Source organism: Vipera ursinii (assembly GCF_947247035.1).
Source record: "Vipera ursinii genome assembly, chromosome: Z".
Taxonomy (NCBI): Eukaryota; Metazoa; Chordata; class Lepidosauria; order Squamata; family Viperidae; genus Vipera; species Vipera ursinii.
The window spans coordinates 1,666,564-1,681,885 of NC_139517.1; the positions used below are offsets into that span (position 1 = coordinate 1,666,564).

The 15,322-nt window shown below is 48.3% G+C and overlaps 2 protein-coding genes across 7 annotated transcripts in view; both read right to left on the reverse strand.

Annotated features, from left to right (window-relative positions):
* Positions 1-1,564: 1,564 nt before the first annotated feature.
* Positions 1,565-10,793, reverse strand: TMEM88 (transmembrane protein 88). The gene is made up of 2 exons (XM_083377814.1): positions 10,513-10,793; positions 1,565-1,843 (listed from the first exon to the last, which is right to left on the reverse strand). The coding sequence occupies exons 1-2, from the start codon at positions 10,783-10,785 to the stop codon at positions 1,568-1,570; spliced, it is 549 nt and encodes a 182-aa protein (XP_083233940.1). The 5' UTR covers positions 10,786-10,793; the 3' UTR covers positions 1,565-1,567.
* A 1,635-nt stretch (positions 10,794-12,428) lies between these two features.
* The window catches only part of KDM6B (lysine demethylase 6B), a 94,627-nt gene continuing 91,733 nt past the window's right edge, over positions 12,429-15,322 (reverse strand). For all 6 annotated transcript variants that reach the window (XM_083377627.1, XM_083377622.1, XM_083377624.1 and 3 more), the window contains one exon: positions 12,429-14,192. In XM_083377627.1, the coding sequence (XP_083233753.1) occupies positions 14,169-14,192 (24 nt within the window). In that variant the 3' untranslated portion in view covers positions 12,429-14,168. The remainder of the gene's footprint in view (positions 14,193-15,322) is intronic.

Genomic DNA, 15,322 nt, shown 5'->3' on the forward strand with positions numbered 1-15,322 from the left:
GGTTTCATCAGACGGGAGTTGTGTATAAAACCCTCCTTGGTTTACCCACATTATGAATTGAATTTGCCCTCCATGTTCGGCATGCAGGCGAACTTAAAAATGCAGGCATGGACTTAAAACGACCACAATCGGGACAAAAAAAATTTGTTGTTAAGTGGGGCAGCTGTGAAGCCAGCCGTGCCCTTGTTTTATGAGCTGTTTTTTTTTTTCCCTTTGCCACGGTTGTTAAGCAAATCACTGTGCAGCCGTTAAGCAAATCCAGCTTTTCCCATTGACTTTGCTGATTGGAAGACAGCCAGGCATGTCATAAAAGGGGGAATCACGTGATCCTGGGACGTTGCAGGTGTCATGAATTTTGGTCACATGACGGGGATGCCACGGTGGCTGTAAGCTTTTTCAGTGTCGTAACTTCAAAGCTGCTGGTTGTAAGTAGAGGACCTCCTGCTTACGACTTACAATCATTGAGCATTTCTGTCACTAAGTGAAACCTTTCTTCTGTGGACTTGGTACTTTTACACCTTCCCTTGCCAGAGATTTGAAAGCAAATCCCTGCGGTCATTAAGTTAGTCACACCGTCCTTAAGTGAATCCGGTTACCCCCTTTGACTTGGCTTGTCCGATGGCCGCAAAAAGGTGATCCCGGGACACTGCAGCCATCATAAATACGAGTCAGCTGCCAAGTGTCCGAATTTTGATCGCGTGACTACGGGGGGGGATGCTGCAACGGTCGCTAAGTGGGAAAAATCGGTCGCAAGGCACTTTTTCCAGTCATGATGTAACTTTGGTCACTAAATGAATGCTGGCTGAGGAATTCTGGGAGTTGAAGTCCACAGGTCATCAAAGGGCCAAGTTTAAAGACCCCTGTTTTAGTTTAGACAATAAATTTCCCCAGCTTCTTCTCCCCCCCCCCCCCCCCCCCGGTCTGGAAAAAATAAAGCCAAACCCCAACAGAGTCTTGATGTACAAAGTGTATTATAATAACAATAACAACAATAAAAAAGAAGAATTTCTGGTTAATTCACTCGAGGCAACTTCCGTAAATGCACATTAGCTGAGTGTTTTTTAACCTCGGCAACTTTTCAGACGGGCTGGACTACAGCTCCCAGAATGCCCTAGCCAGCGCACGCTCCGGCTGGGGCATTCTGGGAGTTGAAGTCCCTCCATCTTAAAAAGTTGCCGAGCTTGGGTAAAAAAAACAACAGAAAAAACCGCTTCGCAAGGCAGCAAGCAGGCGCGTTCCGAGTTCGAGGGGCAGTCCCAGCTCCAGGCGCCGGATGGAGAAGAGGAAGCTGCGGAGAGTCCTCGCTTAAGAGACGGACTCAAAAACAACAAAAAGAAGAAGTTCGTTTTCTTTTCCGGGTGGCGTAAAAATAAACCCGTCTCCTCTTCCTTTCGCCCGCGTGCGCTACAGAGGCGGACTCCTCTTGGGAATTTGTGCCAGCCAGCTCCTCCGTGCCCAGAGAAGCCAGTCCATTCCGCCCAGGTGTCTTTGCCAGGCCTCTCTGTGCCACAACTCCCCCCCCCTCCCGGTATCCCCAGCCCTACCCTCTCCCCCCCCCGGCCCCTCCTCACACCCAGACCTTCTCCCCAGCGGTATCCAGGTCCTGCGAGCAGCAACCGCAGCACCCCACGCTGTGGTAGCGACTGGCGGGCAGGTTCTTGTAGATGGCTTTGCTGTAGGGCACCAGGCAGTAGCCGAGCTGCAGGCGGCGCGCCAGGCGGCAGTAGGCAGCCAGGGCCAGGACCAGGAGGGGCACCAGCAGGGTGAAGCCCACCACTAGTAGGCCCACGGCGGCCGAGTCGTGCAAGTGGCTGATGCAGTAGTGCTCCTGCGTGTTGAGGAACTGCGGAGGAGAAAGAGGACAGCGGCCATCAGAAATCTCCTCTAAGCAACCCACCAGCCGGGCCCTGGCACAAACACACACACACACACACCCAGGGAAGCCAGCTACCTGGGGCACACAGCATCAGCATCATCATTAATAATAATAATAATAGTTGGAAGGGGCCTTGGAGGTCTTCTAGTCCAACCCGCTGCTCAGGCAGGAAAACTAGACCATTTCAGAAATAATAATTATAATAATAATTATTATTATAGTAATAATAATAATAAACAACTTGGCAAAATACATCAAGAAACTGCAGCTTCCTGCCATAACTCCAGCAATGCTACAAAAAACGGCGCTACACGGAACATCTTACATTTTAAGGCGGTACCTGGTTGATCCCTAGGATGCTGGCAGCAACCCGTGTCGACCATTAGTGCCAGTCAGTTTGAGTGTTCAGTTGACTGAGTTTCATGTTTCAATAATAATAGGAAGGGACCTTGGAGGTCATCTAGCCCAACCCCCTGCTCAGGCAGGAAACCCTATACCATTTCGGACAAATGGCTGTCCAGTCTCTTCTTAAAAACCTCCAGTGTTGGAGCATTCACCGCTTCTGGAGGCGAGGAGTTCCACTGGTTAATTGTTCTCACTGTCAGGAAGTTTCTCCTTAGTTCTAGGTTGCTTCTCTCCTTGATTAGTTTCCATCCGTTGCTTCTTCTCCTGCCTTCAGGAGCTTTGGAGAACAGCTTGACTCCCTCTTCTTTGGGGCAGCCCCTGAGATACTGGAAGGCTGCTATCATGTCCCCCCTGGTCCTTCTCTTCATTAAACTAGACATACCCAATTCCAGCAACCGTTCTTCGTATGTTTTAGCCTCCAGTCCCCCGATCATCTTCGTTGCTCTTCTCTGCCCTCTTTCCAGAGTCTCAACCTCTTTTACATGGTGGTGACCAGGGCTTTTTTTCTCACAGAACACCCAGAACGGAGTTCCAGCACTTTTGTTTGCATGAAACCTTGTCGAGTAGGCAAGGCGGGTTGTATGACCCCTGTGAGTTCCGGCACCTTTTTCTTTTACAAAAAAAAAGCACTGCTGGTGACCAAAACTGGATGCCGTATTCCAAGTGTGGCCTTACCAAGGCCTTGTAAAGTGGTATTAACCCTTCACCTGAACTTGCTTCTATCCCTCGGTTAATGCCGCCTGCGATTGCACTGGCTTTTTTTGGAGGCAGCAGCAGCAGCGCACGGCTGGCTCCTGTTTAAGGGATCGTCCACTAGGACTCCGAGATCCCTCATTATAGGGGTGCATCTCCTTCCTGACCCATTGCTGTCCCAGGAGCAGAAGCTTCCAATCTGGAGGGAGGGAGGGAAGGACAGGAAAGGAGGAAGGAAGGAAGGAAGGAAGGAAGGAAGGAAGGAAGGAAGGAAGGAAGGAAGGAAGGAGATGGGAATGAGAAGCAGGGAGGAAGGGAAGAAGGAAGGAAGGGAGGAGGGAGGGAAGGAAGGAAGGAAAGGAAGGAAGGAAAGGAAGAAAGAGAAAGAAAAAGAAAGGAAGAAAGAAAGAAAGAAAGAAAGAAAGAAAGGGAGGGAGGGATGGAAGGAAGGAAGGAAGGAGGAAAGGAGGAAGGAAGGAATGGAAAGGAAGGAAGGAAGAAAGAAAAAAAAGAAAGGGAGGGAGGGAGGGAAGGAAGGAAGGAAGAAAGGAGGGAGGAAGGAAGGAAGGAAAGGAAGGAAGAAATGGAAAGGAAGGAAGAAAAAAGGAAAGAAAGAAAGAGGGAGGTTGGGAGAGAAGGAAGGAAGGAAAGGAAGAAAGAAAGAGAAAGAAAGAAAGAAAGAAAGGAAAGAGGGAGGGGTGGAAGCAAGGAGAGGAAAGGAGGAAGGAAGGAAAGGAAGGAAGAAATGGAAAGGAAGGAAGGAAGGGAAGGAAGGAAGAAAGAAAAAAGGAAAGAAAGAGGGAGGGAGGGAGAGAAGGAAGGAAGGAAAGGGAGAAAGAAAGAGGGAGGGAGGGAGGGAGAGAAGGAGAGGAAAGGAGGAAGGAAGGAAGGAAGAAAAAGAAAGAAAGAAAGAAAGAAAGAAAGAAAGAAAAAAAGAAAGGAAAGAGGGAGGGGGGAAGGAAGGAAAGGAAAGGAAAGGAAGGAAGAAGTGATGGAGGGAAGGAAATAGAAAAGGAAGGGGAGAAAAGAGGACGGGAGAGAGGGAGGGCGAGGGAAAGAAGGGTTGAATCCTGGAGGAAAGAAGGGAGAAAAGGGGAAGAGAGAACAGCGCAAGGGAGGAGAGAAAGGGAAGAGAAAAGTGGAAAGGGAGGAGTGAAAGGAAAGAAGCGAAATAGGAAAGAAAGGGAAGGGGAAGATAGCAAAGAGGGAGGACGAAAAGCGAGAAAAGGGAAGGAGACAGAACAGAGGAAGGAAGGAGAGGGGGAGGAGGAAGATAGAAAAGGAGGAAGAAGGGGGGAGGGCAGGAGGAGGCCGGCTCCCCTGAAGCAGCAGCAGCAGCAGCAGCGGGGGTGGGGTGGGGTGGGGTGTGTGTGTGTGTGTGTGCAGCCGAGGCTATGCCTGGAATGCGTCTTTTGGACCCCCGGGAGGTTATCAGACCCCAGCCGGGGTATCTGGCTTGCTTCACCGCCGGGGGACGAGCGGAAAGGTTGGCAGGCCAGCCGGTGCAGTTTCCCCGGCCGGAGAGGCCTGGGCTTTCCTGTTGACCGGCTTTGGTGCAGCCCCCAGCGTCACGGGAGAATCGCTCTGGGCAGGTGCCCAGACCCATTGCGGAAGGGCGGTGAGCGGCCACACGGCTGCCAATGGGGGTTGTTGGTTTTTTCCCCCCAACACAACAACAGCAACGATGATAATAATGACGACGACGAAGATGCACTGAAATTAGTATCTCGGGAAGGCTTGCTGACTCGTGGAGAGGCCGAACTGGCCTACAAGAAAGACCAAATGAGGAACAGAACGGAGGCGTGGGAAGACAAAGCACTACCTGGCCAGTACATTTTAAAAAAAAATAGCTGGGAAAGCAGATAATGACAAGAGCTGGCAATGGCTAAGAGCGGGAAAGTTGAGGAAAGAGACGGAGGGACTAATTCTGGCTGCACAAGACCAGGCCTCCAGGACAAACGCATACAAAGTCAAAATTGAGAAGACAGCAACAGACAGTAAGTGCCACCTCTGCAAAGTAGCTGAAGAAACAGTGGACCACCCGATGAGCTGCTGCAAGAAGATCGCACAGGCTGACTACAAGCAGCGGCACGGCAAAGTAGCAACAACGGTGCACTGGAAGATCTGCAAGAAATGTCATTTGCCTGCAAGCCAGAACTGGTGGGACCGTAAAATTGAGACAAATCGTAGAAAATGATAAAGTTAAACTGCTCTGGGACTTGAGAATTCAAACAGACGAGCACCTGCCACATAACACCCCGGACTTAACAATTGTCGATAAGAAAGACAAAAAAGTCTGGATAGTGGACGTGGCAGTGCCTGGAGACAGCAGAATAGAGGAGAAAGAACTGGAGAAGATAACAAAATGCAAAGACCTACAAATAGGAATAGAAATAGACTGTGGCAAAGGCAAGCAAGGGTGGCACCAATAGTCATAGGCGCCTTGGGTTGCCATCCCAAAACAACTGGAGCACCACTTGGACACCATCATCGGCATTCACAAATTCGCCGTCGGTCAATTGCAAAAGGCGGCCTTACTAGGAACGGCTTCCATCCTGCGACGAGATCTGTAACGCCATCAAACATCCACATCTGCCTCTCCCAGGTTCTTGGACAGGACTCGACAGGTAGACACAAATGCCAAATCCAGTCTGAACATCTGGCTGACTGTGCGATCATCAATAATAATAATAATAATAAAGTTGGAAGGGACCTTGAAGGTCATCTAGTCCAACCCCCTGCTCAGGCAGGAAACCCTATATACCATTTCAGACAAATATGCCATTTGAGACGAATATCTTAGATTTTTTTTTGGGGGGGGAACCCCACCCCACCCCCAAGATACTCAAACGCTACGCTGCCTTGTGTAAGATCCCACAATCGGCAGATAGTGGCTGACTGTCTCTTGCTTAGCTAAGCCAGACCTTACCTTCCCTTCTTCTTAATTTTGGCTGGTTTCTACCTCTGTGGGTTTGGGACCAAAATAAGATTGGATGCCTAAGATTGGATCTCCGGATTACTTTTGAGAGATGAAATTCGATCCCTTTTTTTTTTAAATCGGGGTGTCAAAATGATGAATGTCCCAAAGTGGACAGGTTGAATTTACTTGCCTTAGGCTGGAGAGGCAAACATACAAAGGAGTCGGTAGTCTAGTGTAAAGGAGGACTAGGGGTGACATGATAGCAGTCTTCCAATATTTGAGGGGCTGCCCCAAAGAAGAGGGGGTCAATTTATTCTCCAAAGCACAAGAGGGAAGGACAAGAAGCAACGGATGGAAACTAATCGAGGAGAAAAGCAACCTGGAATTAAGGAGAAACTTCCTGACAGGGAGGACAATCAACCAGTGGAACAGCTTGCCACTAGAAATCGTGGGCGCTCCATCACTGGAGATTTTCAAGAAGAGACTAGACAATCACTTGTCTGAGATGGTACAGGGTCTTCTGCTTGTGCAAGTGGTTGGACTAGAAGACCTCCCAGGTCCCTTCCAGCTCTTATTATTCTATCTTCTAAGATCCATTCCTACTTCCGAGTTGATGTCTACACATCTATCTTCTTTAGTCGAGTCACAGGCTACACCAGCATCCACACAAAACTTCACACCAACGCTGGTGTAAGCCAGGTCGCCCGCAAAATAAAAGTATGGACAGGAATCCACCCTGTTTAGATCCACTGGCTTTTTCTTTTTTAAGCCTTCCCGCTTGAAAAATAGAACTCGATTCCCGCTGGAGAGAGATTAAATTTAAGTAAGAGCCTGTTGGGAGTTACGTGTCAGAGTAACTCAGGTTTACCTCAAAGATTTTTTGTTATTGTTGTTGTTGTTTGGTAGGATGGTGGAAAACGACCCATCTCAAACAATAACCCCTGCCATTCTTCCTTCAGCGGGCCAGATTCAAGTAAGATTCAAACGTTGAACCGTTGTTTTTAATTTTTTTTAATTTCCCTTTTGTCATGAGGATGCTGGAGAAGTTACGATCCTACCTGAGGCAGGGGTGTGGTTCATATAAATAAGAAAATAAGAGATGCGGCGGAGATGCACTGACGCAGGAATGTCCAAAACCTTGGCCACTTTGAATTAGCTTTGAATTAGCCATGCAAAACCGTGCATTTTGTGTGCCTACCGGCTAACCCTCGTTTGCAGCCCATGACCTGACTGGCTTATTCTCACACGCAGGAGGATCCTGAGCACGCCACCCATCACGTTCCTTCTCACAACCGCTGGGAACAAATCAGAGTCGGGAGGCCAAGGATGCTCATAAACACAGACCCATTTTTTAATTATATATTTTTTTAAAGTTCTTACACAAGTCCAGAGAAGTTGCTTTGCTGTCGGCCCCAGCCTCTCCCAAAAGGGCCTGACCTACCATCCATTTACCCACTAGTTGCATTCCCGCAGAGGGTGATGTGCCCCCCCCACACACACACACAAACACACACACACACACAAATCTTGCCTTGGGATTCAGGCCGGAGACTTAATCCCGAAACATTTGACTCTCCCCGTCAACCTGGACCTGCGGAAGGGGCATGGGGGGTGGGGTGAGGGAAGGAGCAGGAGTCCTGTGACTGGAGGGGGTGGGTGGGCTCGGGGAGGAGAGAGGAGGGGGGCCCCAGGAGGCCAACTGAATTCCAGGGCTAGGCCTGGTCTGGAGATCTGGACAAGATCTGATCAAATCTCCCCGACAGGAATCTCCAGGGGGGCAGAGATTTCGCCCTTAAAAGCTCCCATGTTTTCTTAAAACAGCTGCAAATTTGCTGGAAGCGGAGCATGTGCAGAGTGCCTTTGGCTCATCCCGCCCCAACCTTTAAGGTCTTTTCAGGCTCCAGAGGGTGCGGGGACTCCAAGACTGGAGGCTTTTAAGAAGAGATTGGACAAACGTTTGTCTGAAATGGGGCGGGGTCTCCTGCTTGAGCAGGGGGGATGGACTAGAAGATCTTTAAGGTCCCTTCCAACTAATTCTGCTATTTTGTCTTCCTTCCTTCCTTCCTTCCTGATTGGACAGCCACTTGTCTGAAAATGGGACAGGGTCTCCCGCTTGAGCAGGGGGCTGGACTAGATGACCTCTGAGGTCCCTCCCAACTCTGTTATTCTGTTGTTCAAAAGTCCCCTAAGAAATGAAGTCAGCTACTTCATTTCTCCGGCACATCCTGCTCACAAGAGCGTCATCCATCCGTTCAGAGGCCTTGACGCACGGCTCTCTCCTCCCAACTTTATTTTTATTTTTATTTTATTTTAATTCCATTTATATCCCGCGCTTCTCCGAAGACTCAGGGCGGCTTACAAGCTTAGCAGTAGCTAATTATCCCAATTGAGGGTTCCTGAATTCCTATTCCAGAATTGAACAGGTTCCATGGAGTTTTCCGGCACATACGTGAAACGCATGCACATAGATGCGCCCAAAGAGCTGCAGTGGAAATTATTCAAGGGAGGCTTATAAGCCATTTTATTCATGTTCTTCCCATCCTATTTGTTCAAAGAGGTAATAATAACAGTAACAACAACAACAACAAATAATAATAATGTTGGAAGGGACCTTGAAGGTCATCTAGTCCAACCCCCTGCTCAGGCAGGAAACCTTCTAGCATTTCATGGCTGTCCAGTCTCTTCTTAAAAACTTCCAGTGTTGGAGCATTCACCACTTCTGGAGGCAGGTTGTTCCACTGGTTAATTGTTCTAACAGTCAGGAAGTTTCTCCTTAGTTCTAGGTTGCTTCTCTCCTTGACGAGTTTCCATCTGTTGCTTCTTCTCCTGCCTTCGGGGGCTTTGGAGAAGAGCTTGACTCCCTCTTCTTTGGGGCCGCCCCTGAGATACTGGAACGCAGCTATCATGTCCCCCCCTCGTCCTTCTCTTCATTAAACTGGACATCCCCAATTCCAGCATCCGTTCCTTATGTGTTTTAGGCTAGCCTCCAGTCCCCTGATCCTCTTTGTTGCTCTTCTCTGCCCTCTTTCCAGAGTCTCAACCTCTTTTTTACATCGTGGCGACCAAAACCGGATGCCGGATTCCAAGCGTGGCCTTCCCGAGGCCTTGTAGACTCCAATTTGACTGATCCGCGTTGAACCCTCTTCGTATCGCATCTTGGCACAAACCCCCATTGGGGAGAAGCCAAGCTGGAGCTTCAGAAGCCCAGGGCAGGGAACGGGGGAGACCCACAGTGGGTTCAAGTCAATTTTGGGGGTACGCAGGACGGAGGAGGAAATGGCAGCTTCCTTCCTTACAGCAGCCTCCAGCCGAGGATGCTTTGAGCCCAGATCTTTATGTTTATTTGAAAGACTGATTAAAGTCGCTGCCCGTCTCACTGCAAGGACACCGCTGATAGCGTGACTCTGCCTCACTGTACCAAAATGAGATTTTTTTTCCCCACCCCTGGCCACCTCACAGCCTCCTCTTTGGTCTCAAATTTTCAGCCCAGGCAACCCCAGTCCCATCCCAAATCCGAAGCCCCCCCCCCCCACTCATCCCCGTGCGTTACCCCAAAGCTGGTAGCTCTTCCCACTCCTACAGCGGAACACGGAAACTTAAGGATGCCTGCTTTATTTAATTTTATTTTTTTGTTGTTTTTAACTAGCACGGTGCAAATTTAGAAAGAATTCCCCATTGGCCTTTCCTCGGACCTCAGAGGAGGGGGAACCAAGTTAATCCACCTGAGCCCCCAAACAGGAGGAATTTGGAAGCAGCTTTTTCCGACTCCCGGATTTAATTCCGAGGCGGAAAAATTCCACAATGGATGGATGGATGATCCAGGCAACAACAACAAAAGTTTCCAGCCTCTTCTCAAGGATGGCTGGAGATCTGGAGCAGCGACTGCCTGCCTGCCACAATCAGAAAGGGACCTTGGAGGTCTTCTAGTCCAACCCTTTGCTCAAGCATTTCGGACAAGGGGTTGTCCGAGTTATTTCTTAAAAATCTCCAGATGGCGAACAACTTCTGGAGGCAAGTCATTCCACCGGTTGATTTGTTCTCGGCCACGATGAGTTCCCATCCGTTGCTTCTTCTCCTGCCTTCGGCTGCTTTGGAGAACAGGTGGACCCCCTCCTCTTTGGGGCAGCCCCCCCCAAATACTGGAAAGCTGCTATCATGTCTCTCCTTGCCCCCCCCCCCCCCGCCTTCCTTAGTCCTTTCCTCTAGACTGGCCCAACCCAAATCCCCAACCGGTTCGTTCTTCGTATGTTTTAGCCTCCAGGCCTTCAAACCCCCACCCCCTAGTTACTCTTCTCTGCTACTTTCCCCACAATCTCAGCATCTTTTTTGGGTAATGTCTGAATGCCGATTCAGACCTGGGCAAGGCACCTGGGTGGGGATGCGTGCTGTTCTCAGGCCAACTTTTGGCGGCCTCTCTCCCCAAACCTTGGGGGTGGGGGGTTTGATTTCCAACCCCAGGACCCCCAGTCCTTTCCCCAGTCTTCAAAGCAAAACGAAAACACCCTCAACATTCAAAAAGCCAGCCGTCCCCTTCCCCAAATTCCCTGCCTTTCCCGCCTACTCCATCCCTCCCAGTTCTGACACCACCACCACCACCCCGCTAAGCAGGACCACTGACCTTGGAGTGGCAGAGAAATCCGAAGCCCAAAAGGACCCCAGCAGGCAAGAGGACCAACCCAAAGATGAATCCAGCCAGGAGGAGGTTGAGCGCGCCGACCAGCAGGTTCTGGAGGGTGACTAGCACTGCACAAGCCCAGCAATCCAGGGACCCTCGGAGCTCCAGAGCCCCCTCCCCAGCATAAGGAGGGGGGGTCAGTGGCGAGGTCCCCGGGGTCCCCTCGCACTCCAGGGACCCAGGCCCAGGCTTGGGGCAAGTGAGGTCTAAGCTCATCTTGGGCTGCTGGCTTCTTAGCTTTTCTGGCTGGGCTTAGCCGGGGCAGATGTCTTTTATAGGCGCCCCTCCCTCCTTTCCTCCCACCCCCCCCCAGCTTCCCTCCCTCCAGGATAAGCTAGGAATGCACAAACACACGCGCAGAGTGCAAAGCACAAAGCCCCAACACACACACACACACACACAGAGAGAGAACAGCTTTTCGCCTCTCCCCAAGATGCTCCCTTTTGAGTGGCAGCCCCCCCCTTCCAGCAGGGGAAGGGTCCCCCTCCCTTCTGAATTCCAGAGATGCTTCTTTCGGCCATCCTCCCCCCCCCACCCCTCTGCCTCCCCTTCCCCAAAATGGCACAGAGCCCCCCCTCCCCATACACACACACACACTCACACCTTGGGCCCAGGCCAGATGTTGCTGTTTGGGGGAGGGGAGGGGGAAACCAAAGGAAAAACAGTCCACCCCCCATTTTTAAAATCTGAATTTTTATTTTTTTATTTTTTTTAAAAAAAGCCCATCCGGAGAGGCTTGAAAGGTGTGGCTGAAAAGCTTGGGGTGCATTGCCCTGGAGTTAATTGGGACGCAGGGGGGAAGGGTCCTTGAAACACCCCCAACCCCCCCCCGTGCCCAGTTTGGGACTCCGAAGCCAGGAGACACTCCCCACCGGGTTGGCCAAGCAACATTTCCCAGGTTAAATAGGCCTCTGCTTTCTCCCCACACACACACACACACACAAAGCCCCCCCTTTTAAACAATGGGGATCCCATGCCCCCCCCGCCCGCTTTAGGCATCCAATCCCGCAGCTCACAGATCAAAACGCAAAAATGGGAGAAAAACCAACAAACCACCAATAACCAGGTTGGTTTATTATTATTTTTTTTAATCTCTGTGAGTTAATTTATTTTTTTTCTTTTTTTTTACATTTACAAAATAAGATTTTGCTTTCTCCTCGTCCCCCTACAGTACATGAAGGGTGTGTGTGTGTGTGTGTGTGTGTATGGGTGTGTGTGTTTTCCCAAAAAAGTTTTAAGGAGATCTTCATCTGTTTTAATTACAGTGTGTTCCGGGGGGGAAAAGGGAATCTGGGTTTGTTTCGTTTTGTTTTGTTTAAAAAAAGTGCAGGTTTCGGAAGAAAGGTTTTATTTTTTTTACAGTGTAGGATTAGGATGAAATTCTGTTCAGGAGGAAATCAACAAATGAATGAGAATCAACTTTTATTTTCTCACCCCCCCCTCATCCCCCCCTCCCCACATTTCCCCCCCCCTCCCCGTCCCACCTAACCTCGTGAGAAAACTCAGCTTTACGTCCAGGAAACAGTCGACAAAAATAAAAAAAACATTTAGAAACTCCGTAACAATTCCAGAGAAACTCAAAAAAAAAAAAAAAGGTCTGACCAAAAAAAAAAAGACTTGACTTTAAAAAAAAAACCCAACATTTTTTAAAAAAAGATTTTTCTTTAAAAAAAAAAAAAAAGCTGGATCAACAACCCAAAAAAAAAAAATCCCCCCTCCCCATAAAAGACCAATAAATAGAGAAAACCCATTATCAAACAACCAAAAAAAAAAGACATATAAATTAAAAAAGAGAGAACATTTATAAATTGTAAAACGATTCTGACGCGCGGAGGTACAAATTTCTTTTTTTTAAAAAAAAAAAAAAACCACACACACACACACACAGAGAAAAAAAAAAAACGAGAAAAATTACCCCAAATCAGACATTTTTGTTTTCTGTTGGTTTTTTTTTTAAAACAAACGGAGAACTGTCTAGCTTTTTTTCTTAAAATAATAATAAAAATTAAGAGAGAAGCCAGTTGAATTCGATAAAAAAAACCCCACACAATTAAATAATCACATCGGTTAAAAGATGAACTAGTAGTACGAGTGGGGTGGACAGTTAAGGACATTGAACAGTTAAGGTGAAAAAGGAAGGATTGCGTTTTAAGTTACACACCTAACAACCGTTAACAAAAGCTAGGACAGTGTTGAGAACGTTTCCCCCACCCCACCCCGCCAAATTTTGCCAAATTTTTTTTTTCCTCCCATCTACCCGTGTGTCTTTGATTTGGGGCAAGCACCATATATATATAACCCTTTTCGCACAGGGTTGCGAGTTTCGCACGGTCAAAATCCCCCTCCCCTCCCCGTGCGCCTTGCACCGACAACTTTCGACTGCACTTGTGTATGTATATATATATATATATATTTTTGTCTGTTTTGTGTATTTTTGTTTTTAAAAGCAGTTTTCTAATACAAACCAGATTTTTTTTTTCTCCTTATATTTATATATATATATATAATATATAAAAGGATGTAAGAAATCAAATGTCCATCAGAATAATTAAAAAAACACACACGCAAATTGTCCCTGGCCCCGCCCAGCCAATATATATAAATCAATGTACACTCTTTTGACCCCCCCCCCAAAAAAACCAGAAGTTCATCCAGAGAACTCAACCCATAAAAGTTCTGTTAAGAAACCCGTATTAATTTTTTTTTTTTGCTTGCTTGCTTGCGTTTTTTTTTTCCTTTGTTTTTCCAAACTTTTTTTTTCTCTCTCTCAAAATTTCCAACCACACACACACCAAAGGGGGGGGGAAGAATGTAAATTAAACGAACAAATAAAAATAAAAATAATAAACCACGCCAGGCAGCCCGGCGAACGCCTCTGTTCCACAAATCCGTAAATGCTCGTGTGAACGGGCTGCAATGTTTTTTTCTTTTTCTTCTTTTCGTTCCTCTGAGCCCATGATGCTCATCCCGGGGAGGAGGGCGGCGGCGGGGGGGGAAGGCACGCGGAAGTTCGACGCTAAGAGGGACGCAGATCCCAATCCCCGTTTAGGAACAGAGTCATCATATTCAACATCACCGTCCGTTTCGGGTCAAAAAAAAACTTCATTGTTCTTCACCCCCCTTTATTATTTATTTTTCCAAAAAAAAAAAAAGTTCAAGATTTATCGATCGATTTATTGTCTTCTGTTTTTTTTCTCCTCTTTTCGTTTCCCCCCCCCAAAAAAAAATAAAATAAAAAAATTTTCAGCACCACCCAGGAAAATTAAAAAAAAACAAAATAAAAAATAAAAATAAGGAGGTTCGTTGTGTGTGTCTGTGTTTTGTTTCGTTTTTTCGTTTGAAGAAAAAGAATAAATTAAAAGGAGGGTCCGTCGGGAGGAAACAAAGCTTGTGGCCGGATCCGTGTCGCTCCGGCTCGGGGCGGGTTTGCGAGGAAGCAACGGAGGGGAAATTGAGGCTCGGCTCTTTTTTTTCAGAGGGGGAGGGGAGGCAGAGAAGGGGGCTACAGCACCTTCTGCCCCCCAACACTCACAGTGGGAGTGGGAGAAACTAGCACGGGAAAAGTGAGCCCAGACATCGGCGCCTGGGGGTGATATGGCTCATCTTGAACTCGGCGCCGCAGCCTGCAAAAAAAACAAAAAAAAAAGAAGGGGGGGGACATGTGTCAATCAGGGACCTCCTTCCCAATCCTCATTTTCTTCTTCCTTTCTCTAATCCAGGGGTCTTCAAACTTGGCCCTTTTATGACTTGTGGACTTCAACTCCCAGAATTCCTCAGCCAGCAAAGTCATAAAAGGGCCAAGTTTGAAGACCCCTACTCTAATCGATCTGGAGAGGATCTGGGCAGGATGGCCATTTCTCCCCCCCCCCCAAAAGGACAGGTGCTCCTCATCTTACGACCAAATTTCCATTGCTCAGAAAGACACCTGTGAAGTGAGCTTTGCTATTCCCGGTTGTTAAGTGGATCACACACACCCCCGCCCTTGACTTTGCCTGTCAGAAGGTCGCAAAAGGGGGATCACGTGACGGACCGTCGTAAATACGAATCCGTTGCCAAGCATCTCTGAATTTTCGATCGGGGGATTGTGGGAGATGCTGCAACGGTCGTAACGATGAAGCAAAAGCGGTCATTAAGTCACATTTTGTTTCAGCGCCGGGGTCACCTTGAACGGGTCTTGTTTAAGACGGCTGCTTGCCGAAGCGGTGAGTGCTCCAACGCTGGAAGTTTTTAAGAAGAGACTGGACAGCCACTTGCCTGAAATTGGTTAGGGTTTCCTGCTTGAGCAGGGGGTTGGACTAGATGACCTCTAAGGTCCCTTCCATCTGTTATTCTTTCTTCCTTCCTTCCTTCCTTCTTCCCTCCCTCCCTCCCTTCCTTCCCTTCTCCAACACTGGAAGTTTTTAAGAAGAGATTGGGCAGCCACTTTTGAAAAGGTCTAGGGCAGAGGTAGGAAACCTTGGCTCTTTTATGACTCGTGGACTTCAATTCCCAGAATTCCTGAGCCAGCATGGCTGGCTCAGGAATTCTGGGAGTTGAAGTCCACGAGTCATAAAAGAGCCAAGGTTGCCTTACCCCTGGTCTAGGGTTAGGGTTAGGCAACCTTGGCTCTTTTATGACTGGTGGACTTCAACTCCCAGAATTCCTGAGCCAGCATGGGGGAACTATGGCCCCTTCATGACTCGTGGACTTCAACTCCCAGAATTCCTGAGCCAGCAATGACTCAGCTTGGAAACCTCTCCCTTTCCCCTCAGCC